The following is a 24,461-nucleotide window of genomic DNA, read 5'->3' on the forward strand; positions in this document are numbered from 1 at the left end:
AAAAGTAACAGAGGCATTCCATGTGATAGGCAGAGAGGCACTCTGCATACCTACAGCCACTAGTATGGAACAGCTGCCATACAGAAGCGGGTGTTAGAAATGGCCTTCATTTTGGAGACTGTAATGTGTGAACTGGTCCCAACACAACTCTGACATCTCTGGCACATTGCCTTCCTTCAGATACAAGCCTTTTCCTTAGGATGATGGAGACAAGTGAACATTTACCTAATGCCTGGAGCATCTAAGAGGTTCGTCAGTCCTGCCCAACTGATTTCCAAATGCTATATTAGGAATTAAAAGAGAGAGGGAGAGAGAGGGAGAAACCACGAGTTTAGCCACAGGAACAAACATGTATGTATTTACTTATAAACAAACAAATCTGTATAATACAGAACTGGCAACCAGTAGGGACCAAATTAGGAGCAAAGCTGTTTTTTGGCCTATTTAGCTGAATATTCTCTACACTTGTGGTCCTCAAGATGTTGTTGCACTACAGTTCCCATCATCCCTGACCGTTGGCCATGCTGGCTGAGGCTGATGGGAGCTGAAGTCCAACATCTCAAGGACCACAAGTTCCACACCCATGTTCTACAGAGATTGGCCTTTTCTATCCAGGGTTTTGGGCAGGGGGTCTTCTCTAGCCCTATGTGGGAACACCGAGGATTGAGCCTATAACTTTTGCTTGGAAACCTTTGTTCTCTAAAATCCAGCAGTACAGAATACAACGAATGCCAATAGATCCCTCAAACACTTGAAATCTCCCAATAAACATGCCCGTCATAAGCCTGCCGGTGAAGGGTGGGTAATTAATAGCAATAGTTAATTCCACTTGTCTCTAATGTGTGGGCATGTCAGTTTGGTATGGGAGCTGCGCTGTGTGGTAATTCCGTCTGAGTTCAGATTACTCACAAACACAGAAGGCTTGGAGAGTCATGTGGCCCTAACTCATGCCTATTATAAAGAAATTGTGGCTGCTACCATGAGTTCCACAAGCAAAGAATTAGCACACACATCATGGAAGCCTCAGGGCAACAATGTGCTTGAGAAGGAGACGAACTTGAGGCTTGCCATACTGTCTGGATCCTTCCCATATATTTGTTCAGTGTGCGTCAACTTTCTCAACTCAATTAGGCATGCCTAAGTCAGGGTGGTATTTTGCAGCCCAATAAATCACAATGCCGTTTCCAAAGCCAGCAATATGAGTTCTGGAACTGGTTAACCTGTATTTTAAATTGGTTTAAATTGTTTCCCCCCCCTCTCTTTCCCCCCCTATTATGTTTTTACTGTGATTTTATTGGTGTTAGCCGCCCTGAGCCTGGCTCTGGCCAGGGAGCGCGGGTTATAAATAATTTATTATTATTATTATTATTATTATTATTATTATTATTATTATTATTATTATTTACTGAGGGCTCATCCAGACTTCCTTTTGTGCCATGTTTCTAGGCACAGATCCATTCTTTAAAGCTCTGTGTCCGTGTTAAAGAGCGGGCTTTCCTGAGGAAAGCTGCAGTCCCACCCCCTCTAAAAAGCACGCAGACGTGGAGCTTAAAAGTGCAGACTTGTGCTTTCACCAGACGTGGTCCCTCCAGATGCTTTCCATCCCTAGTCTAAGTAATTAACAAATTCCAGAACTTTTTAGAAATGGCATTATCATTCGAAACCTAGGTACCATAAGGCGTTTTGCTTTTCTTACCTAACAGAAAACACCACAGCCCTAAGAGAAGAATTTAAGCTTTCTTCCTAGAAGCAGCCCTACCATGCAGCCATAAGTATATAGTAGGGAAGCTACTGGGGCAAATTTTTTAGAGGCGCGCCCCAGCCCACGAAGGTATGCATGCATGTCCTGCCGGTGCTCCACGACAGCAGCAGCACTGAGTGGAGGGGCTGGTTAGGGGGTGCAATACTTGTCTTAGGGGACACAATATTTTCCTTGCCCCAGGTACTGGGAACCCATGCTATGCCACTGCATGCAGCAAGGGGAAGTGACCACCCTGAGAGAGTGCCTCTTTCAGGCAGCAAAACGTACTGAGCCAGAAATGATCTTTCTGAGACTAAGCAAAATGAGAACAAGCCTCAATGATTTAATGACCCCTGCAGAAGGAGATCAAAGGCTGTCACCCTATTCACACTTAGTACTAAGGGCAAGCCCCTTTCAACACAGTAGCATTTGCCTCTAAGGAATGTGTATGGGATTAAGGTTGTACATTATGCACTCCCCTCCCCTCCCTTCCCCATCTTGCACCTCTTTTTTAATTGCAACCTTTTCCACAGTGCACCAAAAAGCTCACAAGCATTTGGAAAAGGTCTACTGATTACCTTTACTTTGTGCATCCTTTAAGTGACATGCTGACCAATATGTAAATTAAAAGCAGAAGTAAACTCCAGACTAGAATTCATAACTTACAGGTTTCTGGATGAAAAATAAGGTTACAGCACCAATGAAAGGTGGATCTGTCAGCAGGGGCTCCAGTATCACTCGCAATGTCCCATACAACTACAAAAGGCAAGGAAACCACATTTAGTGTAATGTTTTCAGCCGCTCACACCATTTAGTAAACTGAAAGTAAAGTGCAACTATACATACCTGTATTCCTTTCATTCCTGCTTTGAACTTGGACAATTCCATGTGAATTTCACAGTCACCTATATAACTGAGAAAGGGTTCAAATTAGCATGCCACTAACCTGCAAGGAAAAAAGCCCTTGAAATACAGAATACCAAATGCCCTTCTCATTGTCCTAAGCGGCTTTCCTTAGCTGCAAGTCAGTTGATCACAAAATCAAGAAGGAAACCCAGTTGCAAGATCCCTGTAAAGAAGGGGACAAGGGACCAGATTTTCGAAGCAGGGCTGGCCCACCTGCTTTGGGCGGCATGATCAGCAGGGGCGGCAGATCCAACCTCCAAGGAATGCATCACCTTCCGCTGTTACTACTAATGTTTGATGTTTTATTATTATTTTTATATGTATTGGAAGCCGCCCAGAGTGGCTGGGGGCAACCCAGCCAGATGGGCGGGGTATAAATAAAATATTATCATATTATTACCGCTGCTGCTGGAGTGGCATCTAGGCAAGTAGGAGGTGCTGCTGGTTTCCTCCCACCCTTGTCCCCACTGTAGATCTTTATCCCTGCCTTGTTCCAGATGTAGATCATCACTCATTCCTTCTTGCCATACTGTGGTCCACCTCAAGTGCCAAAATGTCTTGGGCCAGCCATGTCCCCAGGCAAATACATTTGTTTCCGAACAAATATGTTTTACAGTTTGCTCACCTGTCATAGGCAGCTGGCAGCTGCTTAGAAAAGTCAATTTATCTCTCAGATATTTGCTACTACTTCTTACTATGCTTCTTAGAAACCATAGCTTCCCCCACCCATTGTTTGGATTGTAAGAAAGCAAAACACATCTAAATAAACATAGGTCTCAATATTAGCTTTATGCCACTGGTTAGGGGGCAACAGACTTGCATGCATCTTTTTCTCATCTTTAGAGAGAGACTGATCAAAGCACATATTTGTACCAGACTAGTCTCACAGCTTCAGATCAGATGAACAGTTAGTACATATGAAACATATAAGGTTAGCAAGTGACTAAACGCAGCTATCCTAACACTCCGGATCTCTCAAGTTCAATCCAATTGATTTTGATGAGATTCGAATCCGCAAAGACATACACACAATAATCAGGCTGCAAAATTTCTTTTCATTTTCCAGTTATTTGCAGCTATACAAGTCTAGAACTGAGAGGTACCAGAACTGTTCAGATTTTATGTTCAGCACTGAAAGGTGGTTTAGAATTAAACACCTGCTTAGGAAAGGAAACTGATGAGGAACCTGTGTCCTTCCAGCTGTTTTTGGACTCTATTAGCTCCAGCCTGCATAGCCAACGGTCAGGGATGATGGGAACTGGAGGATGCAACATTTGGGGGAAATCACAGGTTCCAGAGAACCATAGCTGAAGACTACTGCAAACAAGAGTGCAAAAAACTACATTTTAAGAAATCTATAATTTTTGTAGGGGCATTGCAACAAGTGATTTGCACATGAAACTTTGGGAGACTTTGAAGACGCCAGCTGGCTAAAATACTTGATCAAAAATAGCATTTAACGTGTCTGCTCATGATTAAAAGAGCTTCAGGAAACCATTTCAGAAAACTGTTCTGCGCCTACTGAGAAGTGTGATTAAGTCCCTTGCTGCCAGACAAATATCTAACTGGGGTATCATCACATGGGGTGCTGTGGCCTCCAAACATCAGATGAAAGAAAAACATACATCTGCAGACTGTTCACACACAAGTTTCTTTTTTTTCTTTCATGCGCAAGAAAAAAATGTCATGTGTGAAGCCCCAAGTTGGAATGCAGACTGTGTAACTGGGTTTAAACTCAGAAGTACAAAAGACGACAATAAATATGTTCAGTTTGCCTTGAAATCATACTACTGCATTTACATTTTCAGCCTTGCTCCACAGCCACAATTGGGGTCTAAAGGTAATTTTATGTGTCCCTTCTGAAATAAAAAGCACACATTAAATACTGTGTGACTCCTATAGCAGCCAGAAAGGCATACCAAAGCAAACCTCAGTTTAGCCAAAACTCACATGTCACAGAATCTTCAGAGTGTTAATCTAAACTTGCACATCCCTGTGTGAGCTGCATCCCTATGCATCTTTCCAAAGGTTTCAGCATGTATGTCACATCCTGCTCCATACCAAACTGGTTCTTTGATGATAACATGCTTATTCAGCTCCTGCAACTCTCACCCACAAATGTGGAGCCCTTCTCAAGCATGCGGCATGATGCTTCGACAGCCAACAAGGGCTAAGAGCTACATTTCCCTCAACACATCCTGCCCAATTTGACAAATCCAGCAGGAGAACCTTTGCACAGCCAACCCACCCATCAGCCAAAGACTAGCTTCCTTGTGCTTTGAGATGTTTTATGTTAGACCTTTTAAACAAAAACATTGTATACACAATATTGTCAGGAGGAATGTATATATACAAAGCTCTATTACCAAAACCACAGAGAGGCAAATTTAGGCTGTGGACACATTACCATTGACTCTGGCTCCATTACAATCCATATCTATCCTGATATTTTAGGGAAACTTCCATTCCCTTTTAAACATCTAACAGCTTGGTGTTAAAGCTGTGATGTGCCATTTCCAGTTCAACTTTTGAGGAAGCCAATTATATTTTGGGTCATCCTGCCTCACAAATCGGGCCGTTTTGAACTCCATTAGAACAACAGACAGTTCAGTTGGTTAGAGCGTGGTGCTGATAATGCCATGGTTGCAGGTTCGATTCCCGTATGGGACAGCTGTACATTCCTGCATTGCAGGGGGTTGGACTAGATGATCCCTCAGGGTCCCTTCCAACTCCACAATTCTAAGAAGATCCCTTAGTGGAGGCAGCAGCAGCAGCAAAGGCTGGGCCAAACAGAGCTATGCAGCAGGATCAGAGGAGGAAAAGACTTGCACAACTTGCTTGTCACAGGGGTATGACAGTGAGCCAATGCTGATTCACAGATTTAATTGGATACCCGTTTTTCAAACTACTTCCTATGTGACAGCACAAGACACGTGCTATTAAATCCAAAATGGGTTGCTCATGCATTGTAGTCTATCAGTTAACATATCTGAAGTGACTCATCCATTTAACATTGCTTTGATGCCCAAGTGAACTATGCTCAGCAAGCACCTTAGTGCCCAACTGTTTGGGGGAAGATTGCACAGCAAAGCCTTTAGGTGGGCAGGGGGGGGGGGAGCAGAGGAGAAAGAGGAGGCCAGATCAAGCAGCAGCCACTTCTCCATGGAGTGGAACCAATCCCAGTGAAAGCAACAGCGCTTGCCTTCGGTGCCAAGTGTAAACGGCACCCAAGGCCACCATGGCTGCAAAGGGAACATTCAGAAATGTATGGTCCCAACTGCTTGGTGGTGAGCGACAGGTGAGTCTGCCCAGCCCAAATCAGGCACACAGTTCATATAAATTTGGCACCAAATGGAAGTTGTGCTGCTTTTTGGCAGGGATCAGGAGCATCCGAGTGGCACCTATCCAGCCCAAAAGCCGCGGGGCACCAAACCGAAACGGCATGTCAGATATAAGCCAAGGCTGCAAAGGGAGAAATCAGGAATGCAGTCTCATGCTTGCAATTGTTCAATTGTGGCTTTACCCATCCTGTGCCTAACCTTGGGTCAGTTGCACTGTTGCTGCTTACTGGGAGGCTGGAGGCGGCAGTGAGATGGAGCCAACCCGGTGGTCCCCCGCCAGGGCATTTGCACTGTGGCAACCTCCACCCCATCTCACTCCTCTATCACACACGAAGCAGCAGTGCCATGATCAGCCAGAGGTCAGATGAGGAGCAATGCCTCATCACACTATTTACTACTGCTGACAAGTGGGTGTGGTCAGCCCAAAGCAGTCTGAGAGACAAGTATTTCCTTACACTATTCCCACCCTCCCTACAAAATGCTTGTGTTTTGCCAAAGGGGCATGTGCAAAATATACTTTTGTGTTAATTGATGCAACTATTATTCCCCCCCCCCCCCGGCTGCACTTATGCTCACAGTCTGTGTGCTTCACATCCTCCAAAGCAGATTGCACGAATCAGGCAATTATATCTTGCATGTTACTGGCTTTTCAGTTTCCTCCGTTGTCTTTGAGCCACGATGATCAGATTACATTAGTAATAGACAAGAGCCAAGAAATAAATTATGTCGTCATGTAATCACCATCCTGCGGTCTTGTGTAACTCTCGAAGTACTGCCAATTATGTTACTCAGCTTTGATCAATGTTGAATTCAACCGGTAACGTGCAGCAACGATGCACTTAAGTAAAAAGCAGTCACGGGCATCAACCAAGTCAGCTTTAAGTACCCCTTTGGGGCACCTGCTTGGCCACCGTGAGAACATAATGCTGGATCAGATGTGCCTTTGGCCTGATTCAGCAGGGCTAGAGATCTTATGTTCTTATGACTGTCAATTCCACACAATCAGACTTGCCTATGCTAATCTAAAGAATTTCTAAACCACATAGACGAGACTGCAGTAATGCCAACATTTAACAAAAGCTAACTATAAAATCTGGAAATAGGGTTAAGTCAAAACAGCAATGTTTTGTGAGCTGTCTCATACCCGCAAAACCCGTATGTTCTTTTTTTAAAAAAAAATCTCCCAACCCCTTTGCAAAAGGTGTAAACTACCTACAAGGGGGTGGAAAGAGGTGCGTGCATTGCCCAAGTCACCATGCCAAAGCTCTCTCTCTCCCCAACTCAGCTGCACAGAATGGACTAGCTGAGGCAGGGCACGTGTTCACATTCTGCCGCAGCTGGTTGTGTACAGCTATGCACAAATAAGAGCTAGGCCCGGGAGGAAAAATGTCTTGCCCTACAGCAGGGAATGGAATCACGACTGCAGCATACCAAGAAGACACGGTGCATTTCCCGGCTGACCTGGACAACTAGAGATCCTGTTCCTCTCTCCCTTCCTCATTAAGAGTGAGGGCAATGGGAGTCTTTGCTTGCCCTAAGTGATGTCATCACATAACCACACCTGATTACAGAGTCCTGTGTAATTCCCATATTCATCACGTGTTCCCTAATTGGTTGAGACCAGGCAGCAAAGAAGCCTTTCAAAGATAGAAGGAAAAAAATGGCACCAAAGCAGCAAGTTGCAGAAAGAACTGCTATGGGGAACAACATGGCAAAATGTGATAGGTCCTCATTTCTCCTCAATCTTGACTATTTTCCTTCCCCCCAAAACAGCAATTTCACATTGAAAAGCAAACCTCACAAGACTTCAGCATAGAGCTGGAACCTCCCAACCACCAACACTTTGATAGGAAGGAATTCTTCTCCACGTTTAACCTGCTTAGCTTTATTGCAGGTCACATTTAAACTCGCTGAAAGTTGTGGAGCATTTGTCACATTACAGGTGTAAACAGAGAATTCCAGCTGCTCCCACTTTTTCTTTGAGCCACAGAAAGGATCTGACAGCTGCTCCCAGTTCACAAGGCAAGGCAACATTCTCCAAGGTGCCCAACTGGATGAGCCGGTTTTTCTGTCCACTTGGATCCTCCCTCTGCTGGGACTCTTTCTTAGGTGACCTCAACACAGCATCCTCTGTGAGTCATAAGGAGGACTGCGGATACCAGCCAAGCAAGACTGGCCTATTTGTAATGGAAAGCTACCTGCATGTCCAAGCCCTATCTGAGAGGACACCCACAAATCATTTTCACAATGATATGCCCTACCCCAGAGGGGACATAGTTGTGTCCAGGACACTGTTCCATTAAAACAACAACAACAACAACCCAAATGCATCCCCCGCTAAAGCAACTCAACAGCAACTTATAAAGAACTGGCTTGAACAAGCCAGCACCACACCATTCTTTGCCTAAAGTAGCTTCTCTGGAATCTGCAGTTTTATGGGGTTTTGGAGACTACTGTAGGCTGGGGTAGCTCAGCTGGTAGAGCATGAGAGTCTTAATCTCAGGGTTGTGGGTTCAGGTCCCATGTTGGGCAAAATATTCTTGCATTCCAAGGTGTTGGACTAGATGACACTTGTGGTCCCTTCCAACTCTACAATTCATGATAAATCATTTTACAGTCACCTGGCTTGAGAGCAGTACATGTGAAAAGGATCTAGGAGTCTTGGTTGACCACAAACTTGACATGAGCCAACAGTGTGACGCGGCAGCTAAAAAAGCCAATGCAATTCTGGGCTGCATCAATAGGAGTATAGCATCTAGATCAAGGGAAGTAATAGTGCCACTGTATTCTGCTCTGGTCAGACCTCACCTGGAGTACTGTGTCCAGTTCTGGGCACCACAGTTCAAGAAGGACACTGACAAACTGGAACGTGTCCAGAGGAGGGCAACCAAAAAGGTCAAAGGCCTGGAAAGGATGCCTTATGAGGAACGGCTAAGGGAGCTGGGCATGTTTAGCCTGGAGAAGAGGAGGTTAAGGGGTGATATGATAGCCATGTTCAAATATATAAAAGGATGTCACATAGAGGAGGGAGAAAGGTTGTTTTCTGCTGCTCCAGAGAAGCGGACACAGAGCAATGGATCCAAACTACAAGAAAGAAGATTCCACCTAAACATTAGGAAGAACTTCCTGACAGTAAGAGCTGTTCGACAGTGGAATTTGCTGCCAAGGAGTGTGGTGGAGTCTCCTTCTTTGGAGGTCTTTAAGCAGAGGCTTGACAACCATATGTCAGGAGTGCTCTGATGGTGTTTCCTGCTTGGCAGGGGGTTGGACTCGATGGCCCTTGTGGTCTATTCCAACTCTATGATTCTACTTTGCCCTTGGAGAGCAAGGGGACACCCAAAGTAATATTTTTGCCACTCCTTTCAGCACACTCTTTAAAGTCTATTTTCATAGCTATAAGGACTAGAAACTTTGAGAAAGTCAAGATGGCAGAAGGATTCAGCATCATAACAAATATAAAATCACATGGCTTTTCTGTAGTTTTGTAGAATATGTGTAACACTCGGCTGGTGAACTTTCACAGGCACCATCCACATACCTTCAAGTGTTTCTCGTTTCTCAAAACCACACCAGTTTTGAGGCTGCTGTTTTTAAAATTTGCCATGTTCTAAATGCAGCCACATCAGAGAGACAGTCACCTGCAGCATCATGAATAAATACTGGCTGCAGCTTGTGGTTAGTTAGGAGAGAGCTTAACCACAATCCTGGATTTGGACGACAGGCTAAGCCAAACCTTGCCTTGCCTTGGTATGGGAGTAAAAAGACTGGTGAGGAGGAAAACAACTGCAAGTTCCTCTCTGGGAGCCCACACATTCCCATAGTCCTCCTGAGAAGCCATAGCTTGGTTTATCATGATCTGACATGCGAACCAGGCTGCAGAGACCCTTGTAACTGCCCATTGCACTTTTTCTCTTTTAGCAACGTAGGAACAGGACTATATGCAAGCGCAGAAATAGCAACAGACAGCACAGGCTCTGCATTCATTTAATACTAATAAAGGAACTTTCCTTAATGGGCTCTGCATTCCCCCCAAACTATTTTCAAACATCTCTCAGTGCTGCAACATATGTCCTTCTCTTTGAGGCCTCGGAGGAGGAGGATAGAAAACATAATTGATTGATATAATTGATTAATGGAAAGCAATTCTATCAAGGTGCCCAAATCAGCTCATTGACTTTCCTTGACCATTGCACTGTAAGATCAGAGAATTCTCAGTGACAAGCTATAGGGTGGTGGCGGCGGTGGGGGTGGGGAGCAATACTGTCCTACCATATTTGCAAGTCCAGGATCACTTGTCTTCTATCGACTTCTTTGGTATAGGCCTTTACTCCTTTGATTTTAGGGCACTGAAAGCAGAGAAGACACACAGCAGTGTTATCAGCCACTGTGATGAGCAACATACTGAAAAAAGGTCCAATTGCTTTCGAAAACAAGAATGTTCAAATATCAGACTAGACCCATTTAAATCCCAGAGGAAACAGAACTTTGAACTTGGTTATAGCAGACAACTTGCCCTCTAAATCCTGTCTGCTAACTTCTAAATCAGAATGGAACAAGGCATCCTAAACTGAACATCCCTCCCAGAGAAGAGGAATTCTGGTATTTAACAATGCTGCTAAAGAAAATTCAAGGCAGAGCCAAATATTTTGGTTAGACTGACACTAAGTTGTTACAGTCCTAATAAGGGCTGGCTGTTTACACTTCTTCATATTTTTTAAAGCGCTAAAGAGCAGAAACTAAGCAGTTCACACACTTAGTATAAATGGAGGTGCAGGAAGAGAGGAGGAAATCTCTCACAAAGAGGTATATGGAAGTTACTTTGGTTTTAAGCACTATTCCTCCCCCTGCCCGAGCCACATATCCCAAAATCAATTAGCTTAGGTTTTCACAGCCAATGCCGTCACCTTACCTTGTCTCCAAACTGGATTTTAGTGAATGTACATGTTTTCAAGTGCACGTTCTTTGCTCTGATTTTTGGTTCAAGGACTTCCTTAAATGTTTTTTCCATGATGCTCCCAAAGTATGGCCAGGCCTGTTCAAGAACCTAAATACCACACAAAGCAGAAAAAAAGAATAGAAGCTTTGCATCATACAATGGAGTCTGTACTGTGGTTCTGAGTATCTAAAGATAGCAAGCAGAGAGAGAGTTTGCTAGTTTCCTTTTTATAAAATAAAATAAAATATCAGATTACAGCAGGAGCACTCAGTGAGGAGTGGAGTCCACTGCCATTTACTGGGAAGGAGAGAGGGAATGGAGAGGTGGTGAAGAGGCTGGCAGTGTGCAAATACATCATCATCACCACCACCTTTTTCACCAACTGTTCCTGGATTCTAGAACAGAAGCAGGAAACACATTCAGCACCAAGGATTGCACTGAAAACACATGAGAATGACCGTTCCCCGCATAAAACGGGGGGCGACCTTTGCGTGGACGCGCACAGCCCCTGGATCTGGAGCAGCTCCATCAGCATAGGCTTGGCTTTGCCTTCCCTCAGGTGGGATACCTGGAGGTCTCCGCCTACCCCAGTCAATTGTCCAATCCCACCTAGGGGAAGCGTTGCCAAGGGGATCAGGCCAGGTGGGGGAGGGATTACCTGCCCACACAATAGAGGGAGGATCTTACCTGGGAATCCTCACTTGGCTCCAGAACTTCTCCCACCCTACCCACCCTCAGTTAATGCCTTATTTTGCAGGTTAACTTTTCTTCACAGGTTTTGCAGGTTAACTTTTCTTCACAGGTATGCGGGCGCTGCTACGTTAAGGTCGCTGTCAAAGGGCCGGAAAGGAATTTCCCTGCATTGGCAGGTTTCACCTTTTCCGTAGCAAAACGTCACAACTTTGGCGGTATCAGGCCTTGGGCGGAATCCTTTTGTCCATCTTCCTCTTTGCGGCGGCGATACCAGGGTTCCCTGTTAAAGGGGTTTCTGAAGGGAGGCTTTGACCGTACGCTGAAAGGTCGTCATTGCTCTCCCCTGCAGCGGCAGCGTAACGGGGGCGGCTATCTCTGCTTGAACATATGTTCTCCAGAGCCGGCCCATCCCCCCCCCCACTGGATAACCCTGATGCTCCCTAGGTCCCCGGCTGGGGACTAGGGAGGGAGAACGCCCAATGCCTGAGCCAAGGTCTACCCACATTTGAAATTTAATAAAGTTGTGGCCAATTTAATCCCATAGCACGTTGTCTTGAGTCGTTATTCCACATGACTGGGGGGGGGGGGCGCTCGGGACCTGGGGACTCCGCCTGTCCACGCAAGGACAGAGGGTCTCAAGTAAAACTAGAAAACTAGAATAGCCCAGTGGCCAGTGATAATTCTTATGTAAACCTTATATAAACTGCCTGAAAAGTGGTATGCCCAACATGAGAATTTAACCCACCCACTCACTAGAGCAAATATATTTATTCACTGGACATTTATGTGCTGTGCTTTAGATCTAGCTTTAAAGAGAGTATATAAAGTCTACCCAGATCAAACTTGTCTTGATGTTGGTTCAGTGCCTCACCTTGTTCAGCCATTCCACCCGTTCAACATCAGGGAAGTGAACCTGGCAAGCAAGAATGAACAAAAAAGCAAGATGTGAGCTCATTTTTTGCAAAAATTAATTATAGACAGGGTGCAAGTAAGGGCAACGGGATTATGAAAGACATTGATGAGAAACTATGGTGCACAGAACAACTTGTGAGGTTCTTTTCAATGTGAGATAGTCCACTGATGTGTGTGCCTTGGCAAACTTAGTAACGGGTTTCCAAGGAAGCTTGTGCAAATCTTATTGCTACCCATTCAAGAGTACTGTTTTGGGCTCCCCTTTCCCAAAAGGGAAATTTAATTTCATTGAGTCAGTGGCCTTCAGAAGACAGAGCAGTCAGCATTTAAGGCATTCTTGACAATACAGTCAAAAGAAGCAAGCACACAAGCAGGAACAAATTCTCAGTAACAGGAGGCCAGTCCTCCAGAGTCCAAATCCTAAACGGTTCCTTTTTTCCTTGCCATACATTTCAAGCACATCAATTTCCTGCAAACTGTAACTTACTCCTCAAAGAGCTATAATCTCCAGCTCCTTTAACAAACTACAGTTCCCATGATTCCTTGGGGGAAGCCATGTGCTTTAATTATATAGCATGGATGTCTGTCTCTCTCACACCCATCCAGTTATGCTCTGCCTCGACTAATTTGAGCTCCCTTAGGGATGAAAGCAGTGCCTATTTTAGCTGCTTGACAAGCCAATTATTCTCCATCATGACCAGGGCAGTTTTTCTATGCTGCAGTAAGAGGACACAGCTCAAAACAAGACCAACAAAAGGATGCCTACAAACTATGGGAAGTTAGAGCATCGCTTAAACTGCAGACCCCCTCATACACCAGAAGCTTTGGGGTTTTCACAAGATTATTTGTTCCACAAAAACTCCAACCTATGTAGAATTTACATAACTTTCCTGACTATGCTGCTTCAGGTTCTGTTCTGGGCTTCACTTGCTTCTGCACCATTCAGTTCATAGAGCTCAGCCAACTCAAACATTCATTGTGTGCCTGTGGAATAGACAGGACCTCTTCAGACTCAAGCTGGGACAATTCTGTTTTGAATACACCTCAGGGTAAAAAGATACCCTGATTGTGGAAGGCTAATATGTCAAGAACAAGAAGGGTTTAATCCTTGCATTATTATTGCTGTTTAAGCTGGTAGAGCATTCAAATACAGTGGAACCTTGGTTCTCGAATGCCTTGGTACTCAAACACTTTGGCTCCCGAATGCCGAAAATCTGGAAATAAGTGTTCCGGTTTTTGAACGTTTTTTGGAAGCCGAACGTCCACTGCGGCTGTCGGCTATTGTTTCCGGGGTGCCTGCACCAATCAGAAGTTGTGCCTTGGTTTTTGAACGTTTCGGAAGTTTAACGGACTTCCAGAATGGATTATGTTTGAGAACCAAGGTACCACTGTACCTGAACCTTCAGTCTGACTATGCTATAGCCTGCTATTTATTAACATTTGAACTGGCTCCAAGAATGACGAATTCTCCATTTGAAGATCGTCTCAGACACCGAATCTCTTGACTCCACGTTCCTCCCACTACTGTAAACTTTGCTTCTGTAGGACTGTCTGAACCAGCCACTAGTGACATGTAAAATTTGGTAGATACACACTGTTCATGGCCCAGATAGATGTGAATCTGAGACGATTACTGCTGTCCCAAAATATTCACAGCAAAAACTTAACCCTGTCTACTGAGAGGTAAGACCTATTGATGTCAACGGGGCTTAGGTAAAGGTAGGTTCAGTCATGACCGACTCTGGGGTTGCAGCACTCATGTCGCCTTATTGGCTGAGGGAGCCGGCGTACAGCTTCTGGGTCATGTGGCCAGCATGACCAAGCCGCTTCTGGCAAACCAGAGCAGCGCACGGAAACACCGTTTACCTTCCCGCTGGAGCGGTCCCTATTTATCTACTTGCACTTTGATGCGCTTCCGAACTGCTAGGTTGGCAGGAGCTGGGAACGAGCAACGGGAGCTCACCCCATCACGGGGATTCAAACCGCCGACCTTCTGATTGGCAAATCCTAGGCTCTGTGGTTTAACCCACAGCGCCACCCGCGTCCCTTTCCCTAACACAGGGGTCTGCAACCCGCGGCTCCGGAGCCGCATGTGGCTCTTTTACATCTTTGCTGCGGCTCCGGGGCGGATACTAGCGAGGGGAGGAGGCGCATTGTGCGCCCCGACACTCCTCACTGTGGCTGGCGCTGTACTGGCTGTGACGTCGCATGGGGGCGGTGCGTGCATTAGTCACGCACCGTCCCGACGTCACCTTCCCGCCCGCTGTCAGATCGCGGCTCCGGAGATATATTTGTTTTAAATGTCGCAATGGTTTTGCGGCTCCCAGTTGTTGTTTTTTCTTCGGAAACGGGTCCAAGTGGCTCTTTTTGTCTTAAAGGTTGCAGACCCCTGCCCTAGCACATTGGATTGCAGCCTCAGCAATCTGCTTCCACAGGTGCACTTGGGAAAAGTCTCACCTTAATTCAAATACAGTTTTATTAGAAAGGTAGAGCACACGCCATGCATGCCAAAAGTCCAAAGTTCAAGCCCAGCATTTTATTTTTTTTAGTTGAATAGTTGAAATGATCACGTCATGGGCAATACCTCTATCTAAGCCTAGGGAACACTGCCGTCTCTCAGAGTAGACAATACTGAGCTTGATAGACAGATCTGACATGATATAAAGGAGCTTCATTCTTATGAATTAATTTGCATCTTTTCTTTTAAGAGCGGAGGTTTCAAGCTAAGTCTAGTTCTTGCCATCTACAAATTAAAACATAAAAGCCCTCAGGCATGCTTTTCTACACATAAGCAGTTTGTTGTTGTTGTTTAGTCATTTAGTCGTTTCCGACTCTTCGTGACCCCATGGACCAGAGCACGCCAGGCACTTCTGTCTTCCACTGCCTCCTGCAGTTTGGTCAACCTCATGCTGGTAGCTTCAAGAACACTGTCCAACCATCTCATCCTCTGTCGTCCCCTTCTCCTTGTGTCCTCAATCTTTCTCAACATCAGGGTCTTTTCCAAGGAGTCTTCTCTTCTCATGAGGTGGCCAAAGTATTGGAGCCTCAGCTTCACGATCTGTCCTTCCAGTGAGCACTCAGGGCTGATTTCCTTAAGAATGGATATGTTTGATCTTCTTGCAGTCCATGGGACTCTCAAGAGTCTCCTCCAGCACCACAGTTCAAAAGCATCAATTCTTCGGCGATCAGCCTTCTTTATGGTCCAGCTCTCACTTCCATACATCACTACTTGGAAAACCATAGCTCTAACTATACGGACCTTTGTTGGCAAGGTGATGTCTCTCCTTTTTAAGATGCTGTCTAGGTTTGTCATTGCTTTTCTCCCAAGAAGCAGGCATCTTTTAATTTCATGACTGCTGTCACCATCCGCAGTGATCATGGAGCCCAAGAAAGTAAAATCTCTCACTGCCTCCATTTCTTCCCCTTCTATTTGCCAGGTGGTGATGGGCCCAGCGGCCATGATCTTCGGTTTTTTTGATGTTGAGGTTCAGACCATATTTTGCGCTCTCTTCTTTCACCCTCATTAAAAGGTTTTTCTAGAGGTCAACACACACAGGATTTTAAAATCACCTCATCTTCTACAGTAAATGGTATTAACACATTGGTGCTACTCTTATATGATAAAATGTGCAGCCTCACAGGTGCTAGAGATCAAACACTGCTGGCATTTTAGTAATAAAGGAGACCAATACCACAGGAACCAAGTGGCGTTGACCTCAACTGTCAAGCCTTTCTGCAGGAGTTAGCACTCTGATTCACTATGAATTGCAATTTTCATACTAATCAAAACTGCTCTTCTTCTCTATAAAATACCAGTTTATTACAGCTTTAATACACAACTGAGATACATCTTACTTCAATGTTCTAAGAGAATAATGTCTACCTAGATTATTTGTGATAAAATATCAGTTTCTCTAAGGGAATAATGTTCTGAATGTGGATCCAATTTTATGATGTTTTAATTATTTGGTTGTATACTTCCATGGTGTTATTTTTTAAAAAATGAATTGGTGGTTTAAAAAAACTCTTATAGTTTGCCCTATATACCAGTGTCAGTGGAAATGTTTTATGAGAGCAAATAGTATTCCAACCTCTGGAAACAGCTTTTGTGAAGAGTCTGGATGCGTATCAGTAATCTGCAAAAATGAAGTCACCCCACCTTGTGCAAAGTCACCACTGAATACAACCTAAAGTTCTTCCTTGCCTATGATATGAATGTTATAGCCGACCTTCAGTTTTACAGGTGTAAATAGAAAGTGGAGCATTGCTGTCCAGTAAAAACAAAATGTTTTTCACCTTGACAGCTTCCTCTTTGTTACACAAGAGCAAATGCCACAACATGCAAATAACTGGGCTGGAACAAATTGCAGGAAGCAAGATCAAATGGTACTGTCTGAGAGAGAAAACATCTGTATTGTATGTTGTATGCAATATTAATGCTTTATATTGGGTATACAATGTATTTATGTATGTCTGTTCCAACTGTAAGTTGTTTGGAGACCTTTTAACTTCAAGCAACTAATGACTCTAATATAATAATAATAATAAATAATAATAATAATAATAATAATTTCTCCCCCTGAGATATTGCCCTTCCCCCTCAAAGTGAGACACGTCTAATACTTACTTTGGTGTAAGTACCACACTGAATACTGCAGGTCCTACTTCTGAGTAAACATGCATAAGTTTGTATTACTGTATTAGGTAGGCTGCTGATACCTCCAAATGCAGTATCTTCTGGTGGATCTGGGTGGAACTTCCTGCAGAATCAGCACAGTACTGGGAATTATAAACCCAATAATTTAACAGTACAGTGGTACCTCGGGTTACATACGCTTCAGGTTACAGACTCTGCTAACCCAGAAATAGTACCTCGGGTTAAGAACTTTGCTTCAGGATGAGAACAGAAATCGAGCGGTGGCGGCACTGCGGCAGCAGTAGGCCCCATTAGCTAAAGTGGTGCTTCGGGCTAAGAACGGTTTTAGGTTAAGAACAGACCTCCGGAATTAACTACTTAACCTGAGGTAACACTGTAGAAAGTTATCGGGCAGAATAAAAAAATACATGCAATGCCATTTATTTTACTCTCAGCCTTAGCGTTCATAACCTGCCAAGCTGGTGTATTAGTTGGATGCCTTTGACCAGGTCTTTATTCAGCCCTGTTGGCCAGTTTGCAGTCAGGATTTGTAAAACTTGAATATTTGATTTGTACTTGTATATGCAGGTCATCCCAATGCATGGCTCAAGGCAGGGCAAGTCAAAAATAGGAAAGAACAAAAACCCCCAACACCAAATCCATGTACTGAAGCAAACCAGAAGTGGCAGCTGAATCCTGCTTTAACACTGGCAATGGGACAATGCCCCGCACTGCACCCGAGAGTAGGAAACTAGCTTGATTGGTGCAGGATACATAACATGGCAGACAAACAACTGCCCATTCCCTGTACCACTGCATCTGCTTCACTCTGCCTTGTGGCAGGGCTGACCCTGACTTGTGGGGCGCAGAAGATGGTCCACTTCTGAACTAGATTGTTTCACCTATTGACTCATTTGCTAGAGCATCACATAGGCATTCCATTCAGGTTGAGGATTTGACAGTATATTATATACAAAGTAATGGGAGCATCAAAAATAAAGAGTTTCCTGAGAATTCCATCCCAATGACTGAAGCAACCAGCAGGTTCAAGAGTTTGATGTCAAGAATGAGGGCCCCTCCCATTGCAAGAAAGCAGTAAAAACTTTAAAACATGCATAATAAAACCTCACACAGGGAAAGCCCATTTGTTGTTGGCAAACCCAGCTCTAAGCAGGCCTGACTGATGCAACCTCCTGCTGTTTACGCTACCCAGACCAACACTTTCATCACAGTGACCTTGTGGTGGTGAATGTATCCTATGTCACTTAAAGCAGAAATGATCACACAGAGGCATCTGCTTTTAAAGCACTTCCTTCTGAAAGTCTAATAATGTTCTCAATTATTTATAACTGCCGGCACCTTTACAGTGGTACCTCGGGTTACATACGCTTCAGGTTACATATGCTTCAGGTTACAGACTCCGCTAACCCAGAAATATTACCTCAGGTTAAGAACTTTGCTTCAGGATGAGAACAGAAATCGTGCTCCGGCAGCGCGGCAGCAGCAGGAGGCCCCATTAGCTAAAGTGGTGCTTCAGGTTAAGAACAGTTTCAGGTTAAGTACAGACCTCTGGAACGAATTAAGTACTTAACCTGAGGTACCACTGTACTACGTAAAATTTTTTTTTCCAGTGAAGGAGGAAAAGCTGCTCTTGACCTTCTGCACATTATGTTGTACAGAAGTAAAAGAGAAACCTATGAAGCAATAGAAACTGGACAAGCGACATTCAAGGATGGGAAAATATTTCAGATACTTCAGGCATCCATCATGATAATACACTGGAAATTCCAGAGTACAATACCAAGGCCCGCTTCTGCTGGAGTGTGTGTGTGTGTGTGTGTGTGTGTGTGTGTGTGTGTGTGTGTGTGTGTTATTGACTGCAACATTGATACAGCTGCAGCAAATAGGGAGGTGGAGTAGATCCTTGTGGGGGAGTCAAGGATTAGTGATATTCCCAGGGTGGAAGAGGCTGAAACACAGACGAAGGCTAGGTTCACATTCTCATTTACTGTGAACTCCCAGAGTTGCCAGTGCTGGGTTTTTCATTCATGTTCACTCTCCAAAATGCATATGTATCCTTTGTTATAAGATACATCAAACTGTGTTTTACACAGGTTAGAGTCCTTCAGTCATTCCTAATTCATCTCTAGCCAAGGTGTGAACACCTTTGCATAAAGCATCCCTGTTCATCAATCTGCTGCCCCCCAGTCTATGTATAAGAACGTAAGAAGAGGCTGCTGGATCAGGCCAATGTCGCTCCTAGTCCAACATCCTGTTTTCACAGTGGCCAACCAGGTGCCTGCGGGAAGACCATATGCAAGATCTGAGCACTTTCCCCTCCTGTGGATTCCAGCAACTCGTATTCAGTAGTATTGCTGCCTCCAACTGAAGAGGCAGAGCTATAGCCATCTGTGTACACCAGAGGTGCACAACCTGCAGCCATCTAGATGTTTCTACACTACAACTCCCATCAGCCCCAGCCAGCATAGGCAATGATCAGGGATGATGGGAGGTGTAGTCCAACAACATCTGGAGGGCTGCAGGTTGTGTACCCCTGGTGCAGTGGCGTAGCGTGGGTTGTCAGCACCCGGGGCAAGGCAAGTAATTTGTGCCCCCTAACCCGTGGATTTGCGCCCCCTAACCCGTGGATTTGCGCCCCCTAACCCTAACCCCCAGATGTTGCGCCTGGTGCGGCCGGCCCCCCCTGCACCCCCCACGCTACGCCACTGCCCTGGTGTACACAAACAGAAATTAATCAAAGCCATACTGATGTGAACAGCTGGGGGGGGGGAGAGAAGAGCTGTGAAATGCGGGGAGGGGGGCAACTTCACTGCTCTCTCAGGTGGTACTGTGAACACACCTTAAGCTGTTTGGAGAAAGGGTGGGATGCAAAAATGATGCAATGCATAAATAAATAAGCTGCCAGTGCTACAATACCACTCAAGGATTAAAGAAGGATACACTAATATAATATTTAGGAGTCACAAGGGCGCCCTGAAGACAGATTTTCTTGTGATCCCAAGGTTCTCCAAGAATGTGGCACAAAACAAACAAACAAATGTGGCTTCTGGTGGTTTCTGAGTGCCTTGAAGACAGTATTGAAAGAGATGTTTGGTGGAGAGGGGTGAACAATATCAAAGCTATGAGTGCAGATGGGACTTGAAGGAGGAGTAGCAATATCTACCTCCCTAGGTAAAAGACTGGGGGGAAATTGAGAGGAGACCCAGGGGTGAGAGCTGGAAGAGAAGCCTGCAACAAGGGAATGGTGTGGCTACATTTAATGCATGCAAGTTGAGCTTCTGTAGAATAGTATTTGGAAATAGCCCCCCACTCCTGTTTTGCATGCTGCCATTCTTTCTCTTGCTTAATTTTAAACTGTTGGATTAATTAGGTTAGCATATTTACACTGTTTTATACAATGCTCTTTGGGCTGATTTTTAAATATTTATTTACTGAGATCATGTTGATTTCAATTTGCTCCTCCTCTTTTTTTTATAATTGTTATACATGCTCTTGTTCATCCTGTGAATGACTTTAGGCACAGTTTTGTGAGGAAGCAGCACAGAAACAAACAGATGATCAAAACTTATGATCAAATTGCCTCAGGGTCAAGTGTAGCAAATTGCACTTTTCCCTCTGCATGTTACTGCTCTTGTAGAGCCAATTGCATTTCAAGCAGAGAACACTATATGAGTTTGACAGTGCAATCCTATTCCTCACAATGCAAACACTTGCTTCAGAGTAGGGGTTTCCCTCAGGACCTCAGCAAGAGAGGCAAGGTTTAAGTTCCCCCTCTGATCTCCTTCACTGTCAGTCCCAGCTGATGCAACTCTACATTTAAAACAACAGCAGCAGGTTCAGAAACAAAAAATGACATCCAGCTAAGTTTTAACCAGAATAGGCCCACTGAAGTTAATAGGCCCAACTTAATCATGTTCATCTGTTTCAATGGGTTTGCTCTGAGTAAAGCTTAGCTATCACACAAATACCTATTAACCTCACATGTAAAAGGTAAAGGTAAAGGTACCCCTGCCCATACGGGCCAGTCTTGACAGACTCTAGGGTTGTGCGCCCATCTCATTCTAGAGGCCGGGGGCCAGCGCAGTCCGGAGACACTTCCGGGTCACATGGCCAGCGTGACATCGCTGCTCTGGCAAGCCAGCGCAGCACACGGAAACGCTGTTTACCTTCCCGCCAGTAAGCGGTCCCTATTTATCTACTTGCACCCGGGGGTGCTTTCAAACTGCTAGGTTGGCAGGCGCTGGGACTGAACAACGGGAGCGCACGCACCCCGCCGCGGGGATTCGAACCGCCGACCTTTCGATCGGCAAGCCCTAGGCGCTGAGGCTTTTACCCATAGCGCCACCCGCGTCCCCCTTTACCTTAATATAAAAGTGGGGGTGGGGCTGGGGGGCGGAAGGCAGAGGTCAGGTGTGTCCCCATGTCAATAAACATTTTCCCTCTCACTGCTGTGATAAAACTAACACCGTCAAGCTCAGTTACATCTTTAGAGAACCTCTACAAATCATCAGAAGATGGGGAATCTGCACCTTCCAAATGCATTCCTGACCATTGGTCATGGTAGCTGAGACAGATTGGAAACGGGGAAACCAACAACATATTACCTTTTCACTATCAGGACAGCCAATCAGAAGAAGAAACAAGCACAGGGGAAACAACCGCAAACAACTACAGGTGGCAGCCATGAGTTTTAAGTTTTCTTTCCCGATAACAGTTTTTGTTTTAACCGTTTCATAAGCTGCCTGGAGCCTGAAAAAGGCGGCACAGAAGTATATGAGGCTGCAATCCTACAAACACTTAACCAGAAGTATGTCCCACTGAATTCAATAGGGATTACTTCTCAGAAGAAGTTTACAGGATTGCATTATAAGTGACCTACAACATTTCATGCTTTTAAACATCAACCAGTGTGACCACAAAAGATTATCAAAAACCATTCAAAAACATTTAAAGGCTATTAACAGCAATTAAATATACATTACAAAACCAGATACTGAAAGCTAGACACCCATTTGGCTTTTAAGGCCTCATGGGGAAAGGATCTGTAAAGTTGTGATCCTAGTGACAAGAACATTCCACTCCAATCTTCGATTTCTACTGAGTATGGACCACAGCAGCACTCAATGCAGTAGCTTAAGGATATTAAAAAGTCACATTCATTATTAACAGATCTTTAAAATTTATTTACCTACTGACAATAAGCTGGGGTGGCATCTCTTGGCTTAGTTACCACTTACCTCCAAAGTTTCAGACCAATCTTTCAACATGACACCACCAGAATGGAGAATTACCATTCAGAAAAAGCGATAAATTACAAGGGTGATTACTGCTGCTCCGTTTCAAAAACAGACAACCTGAAAGGGAATCTGCTTTGGCTTAAATATTGTTCCAGTTTCCCTCGGAAAAGCTCCTCACCGGTTTGGAAACTGAATATGAAGCAGTCTATAAATGCGTAAGACAAACCTCAGCGCAAACAAATAAACCTCAGCGCTGATAAATAAGGAGACGGGCACGATTTTTCCAGATTGCCATAGGGGATCCAAAGCGGCCCCCCACAAGCGCCCCCAGGGCGCTCCTTCCCCCGCCCGCCCGCTTACCCAGGCCGGCAGCTGCTGCAAGGCGATGCCCTGGCTGATGGCTTGCTTCTCATCTTCGACGAGCCCGAAGGCTGCCAGCAGCCGGGAGCGCTTCTCGCGCCGGTTCCTCCGCCACCACATCCACAGCAGCAAGCCGATGAGCACCCAGCTGGAGCTGAGCCCCACGTAGCCGGCCAGGTACACGGGTGCCAGGCACAGCAGCGCGCGCGCCGCGAACGAGCCCAGGTGCCGGAGGACGGGCGACACAGGCTTCGGCTCCCCCGACGCCGGCGCTCCGGCGCTCGGCTCAACGCCCGGCGGAGCCGGCATGGCAAGGAAGAAGAAGACGCAGAAGGAGAAGAAGAAGAAGTGGAGCTGCTCCTAAGCGAAGGACCGGCGGCGGCGGCGGCGTCGCTTTTCCCCGCCCGTCCAGCCAGGCGCTTCGACGGAGCTGCCGCTTCTCTAGCGCGCGGAGAGTTCCGAAGCGACGACCATCGCGGACGCCACTCAGCGGCTCCAAGGCTTCTCACAGCCCGAGCCACGCAGGTGTTGTTGTTGTGGCGCTTGGCCCCGCCCCCTAGGCTTCTCTCAAGGGAGGGGATAGGGTGAGAGAGACCATGGGCGGAAGAGGCACCCACTGCTCTCTGCCGCCCTCTAGAGTGCCTCTCGTTTCATGGCGACGGAGGAAGCTACTATTGGTCCAGCGAGCAAAGGGCCATCTACACCAGGGGTTGTCAACTTGGTCCCTACCGCCCACTAGTGGGCGTTTCAGGGTTATAGGTGGGCGGCAGGGGGTTCTATAGCACAAGCAGAATCCTCCTTCCATCGAGCACAGGTGGGCGGTAAGGGAATTTTACCATCAAGAAAGATGCATTAGTGGGCGGTAGGTATAAAAAGGTTGACTACCTCTGGTCTACACAGACTGGCAATGGCTCTCCAGGAGTCTCTCTCAACCCAACCTGGGTATCAAGCCTGGGGTCTTCTGCTTGCAATGGAGGTGATCTACCACTGAGCCAAGGCCGTTCCCTAAGTGAACTTTGTTGTGGATTAAGCTTTGACTTTTTAAAATAAAGCCTGGTTCAGATTAGTGGTGTGTGTCCCCATCCTGGTTATTCTGTGACATGTAGTTGACATGATAGTGCATTAATACAGTGGTACCTCAGGTTACATACGCTTCAGGTTACAGACTCTGCTAACCCAGAAATATTACCTCGGGTTAAGAACTTTGCTTCAGGATGAGAACAGAAATCGTGCTGCGGCGGTGCGGCAACAGCAGGAGGCCCCATTAGCTAAAGTGGTGCTTCAGGTTAAGAACAGTTTCAGGTTAAGAATGGACCTCCGGAACGAATTAAGTACTTAACCTGAGGTACCACTGTAGTGGGTTTATGATGGACACACGGCTATCCTTTATTAGTTCTGTGATACTATTATGTACATTATTGCCATCCTGAGGGGCACTCTGGCACTGTAGTGTTATCAAAAGTGACACACACTAACACACACACACACACACACACACAGAGTGGTGTGCAGCACAGTGACTCTGCAGGTGAGTCGCTGCTGCATGTGGGGCAGGAGAGTAGGAGGGGCAATATGGGTGAAGACTGGCGCTGTGCAAACACGCCGCAGCACTCCTGCGACTGCATTTGCACAGCGCTGACCTCTCCTGTCCCTCCTTGGCCCTCCCAATCTCCCTGCT

General features: G+C 45.6%; 1 protein-coding gene across 1 annotated transcript in view; it reads right to left on the bottom strand.

Moving 5' to 3' along the window:
- The window catches only part of ESYT3 (extended synaptotagmin 3), a 42,637-nt gene extending 19,342 nt beyond the window's left edge, over positions 1-23,295 (bottom strand). The window contains exons 1-7 of the mRNA XM_028743983.2: positions 22,784-23,295; positions 12,489-12,530; positions 10,898-11,032; positions 10,258-10,334; positions 2,588-2,654; positions 2,408-2,497; positions 226-281 (exon numbers count right to left, since the gene is read on the bottom strand). Of these exons, the coding sequence (XP_028599816.2) occupies positions 226-281; positions 2,408-2,497; positions 2,588-2,654; positions 10,258-10,334; positions 10,898-11,032; positions 12,489-12,530; positions 22,784-23,092 (776 nt within the window). The 5' untranslated portion in view covers positions 23,093-23,295. The remainder of the gene's footprint in view (positions 1-225; positions 282-2,407; positions 2,498-2,587; positions 2,655-10,257; positions 10,335-10,897; positions 11,033-12,488; positions 12,531-22,783) is intronic.
- Positions 23,296-24,461: the final 1,166 nt, after the last annotated feature.

This window comes from Podarcis muralis, chromosome 1 (assembly GCF_964188315.1).
Source record: "Podarcis muralis chromosome 1, rPodMur119.hap1.1, whole genome shotgun sequence".
Lineage (NCBI taxonomy): Eukaryota > Metazoa > Chordata > Lepidosauria > Squamata > Lacertidae > Podarcis > Podarcis muralis.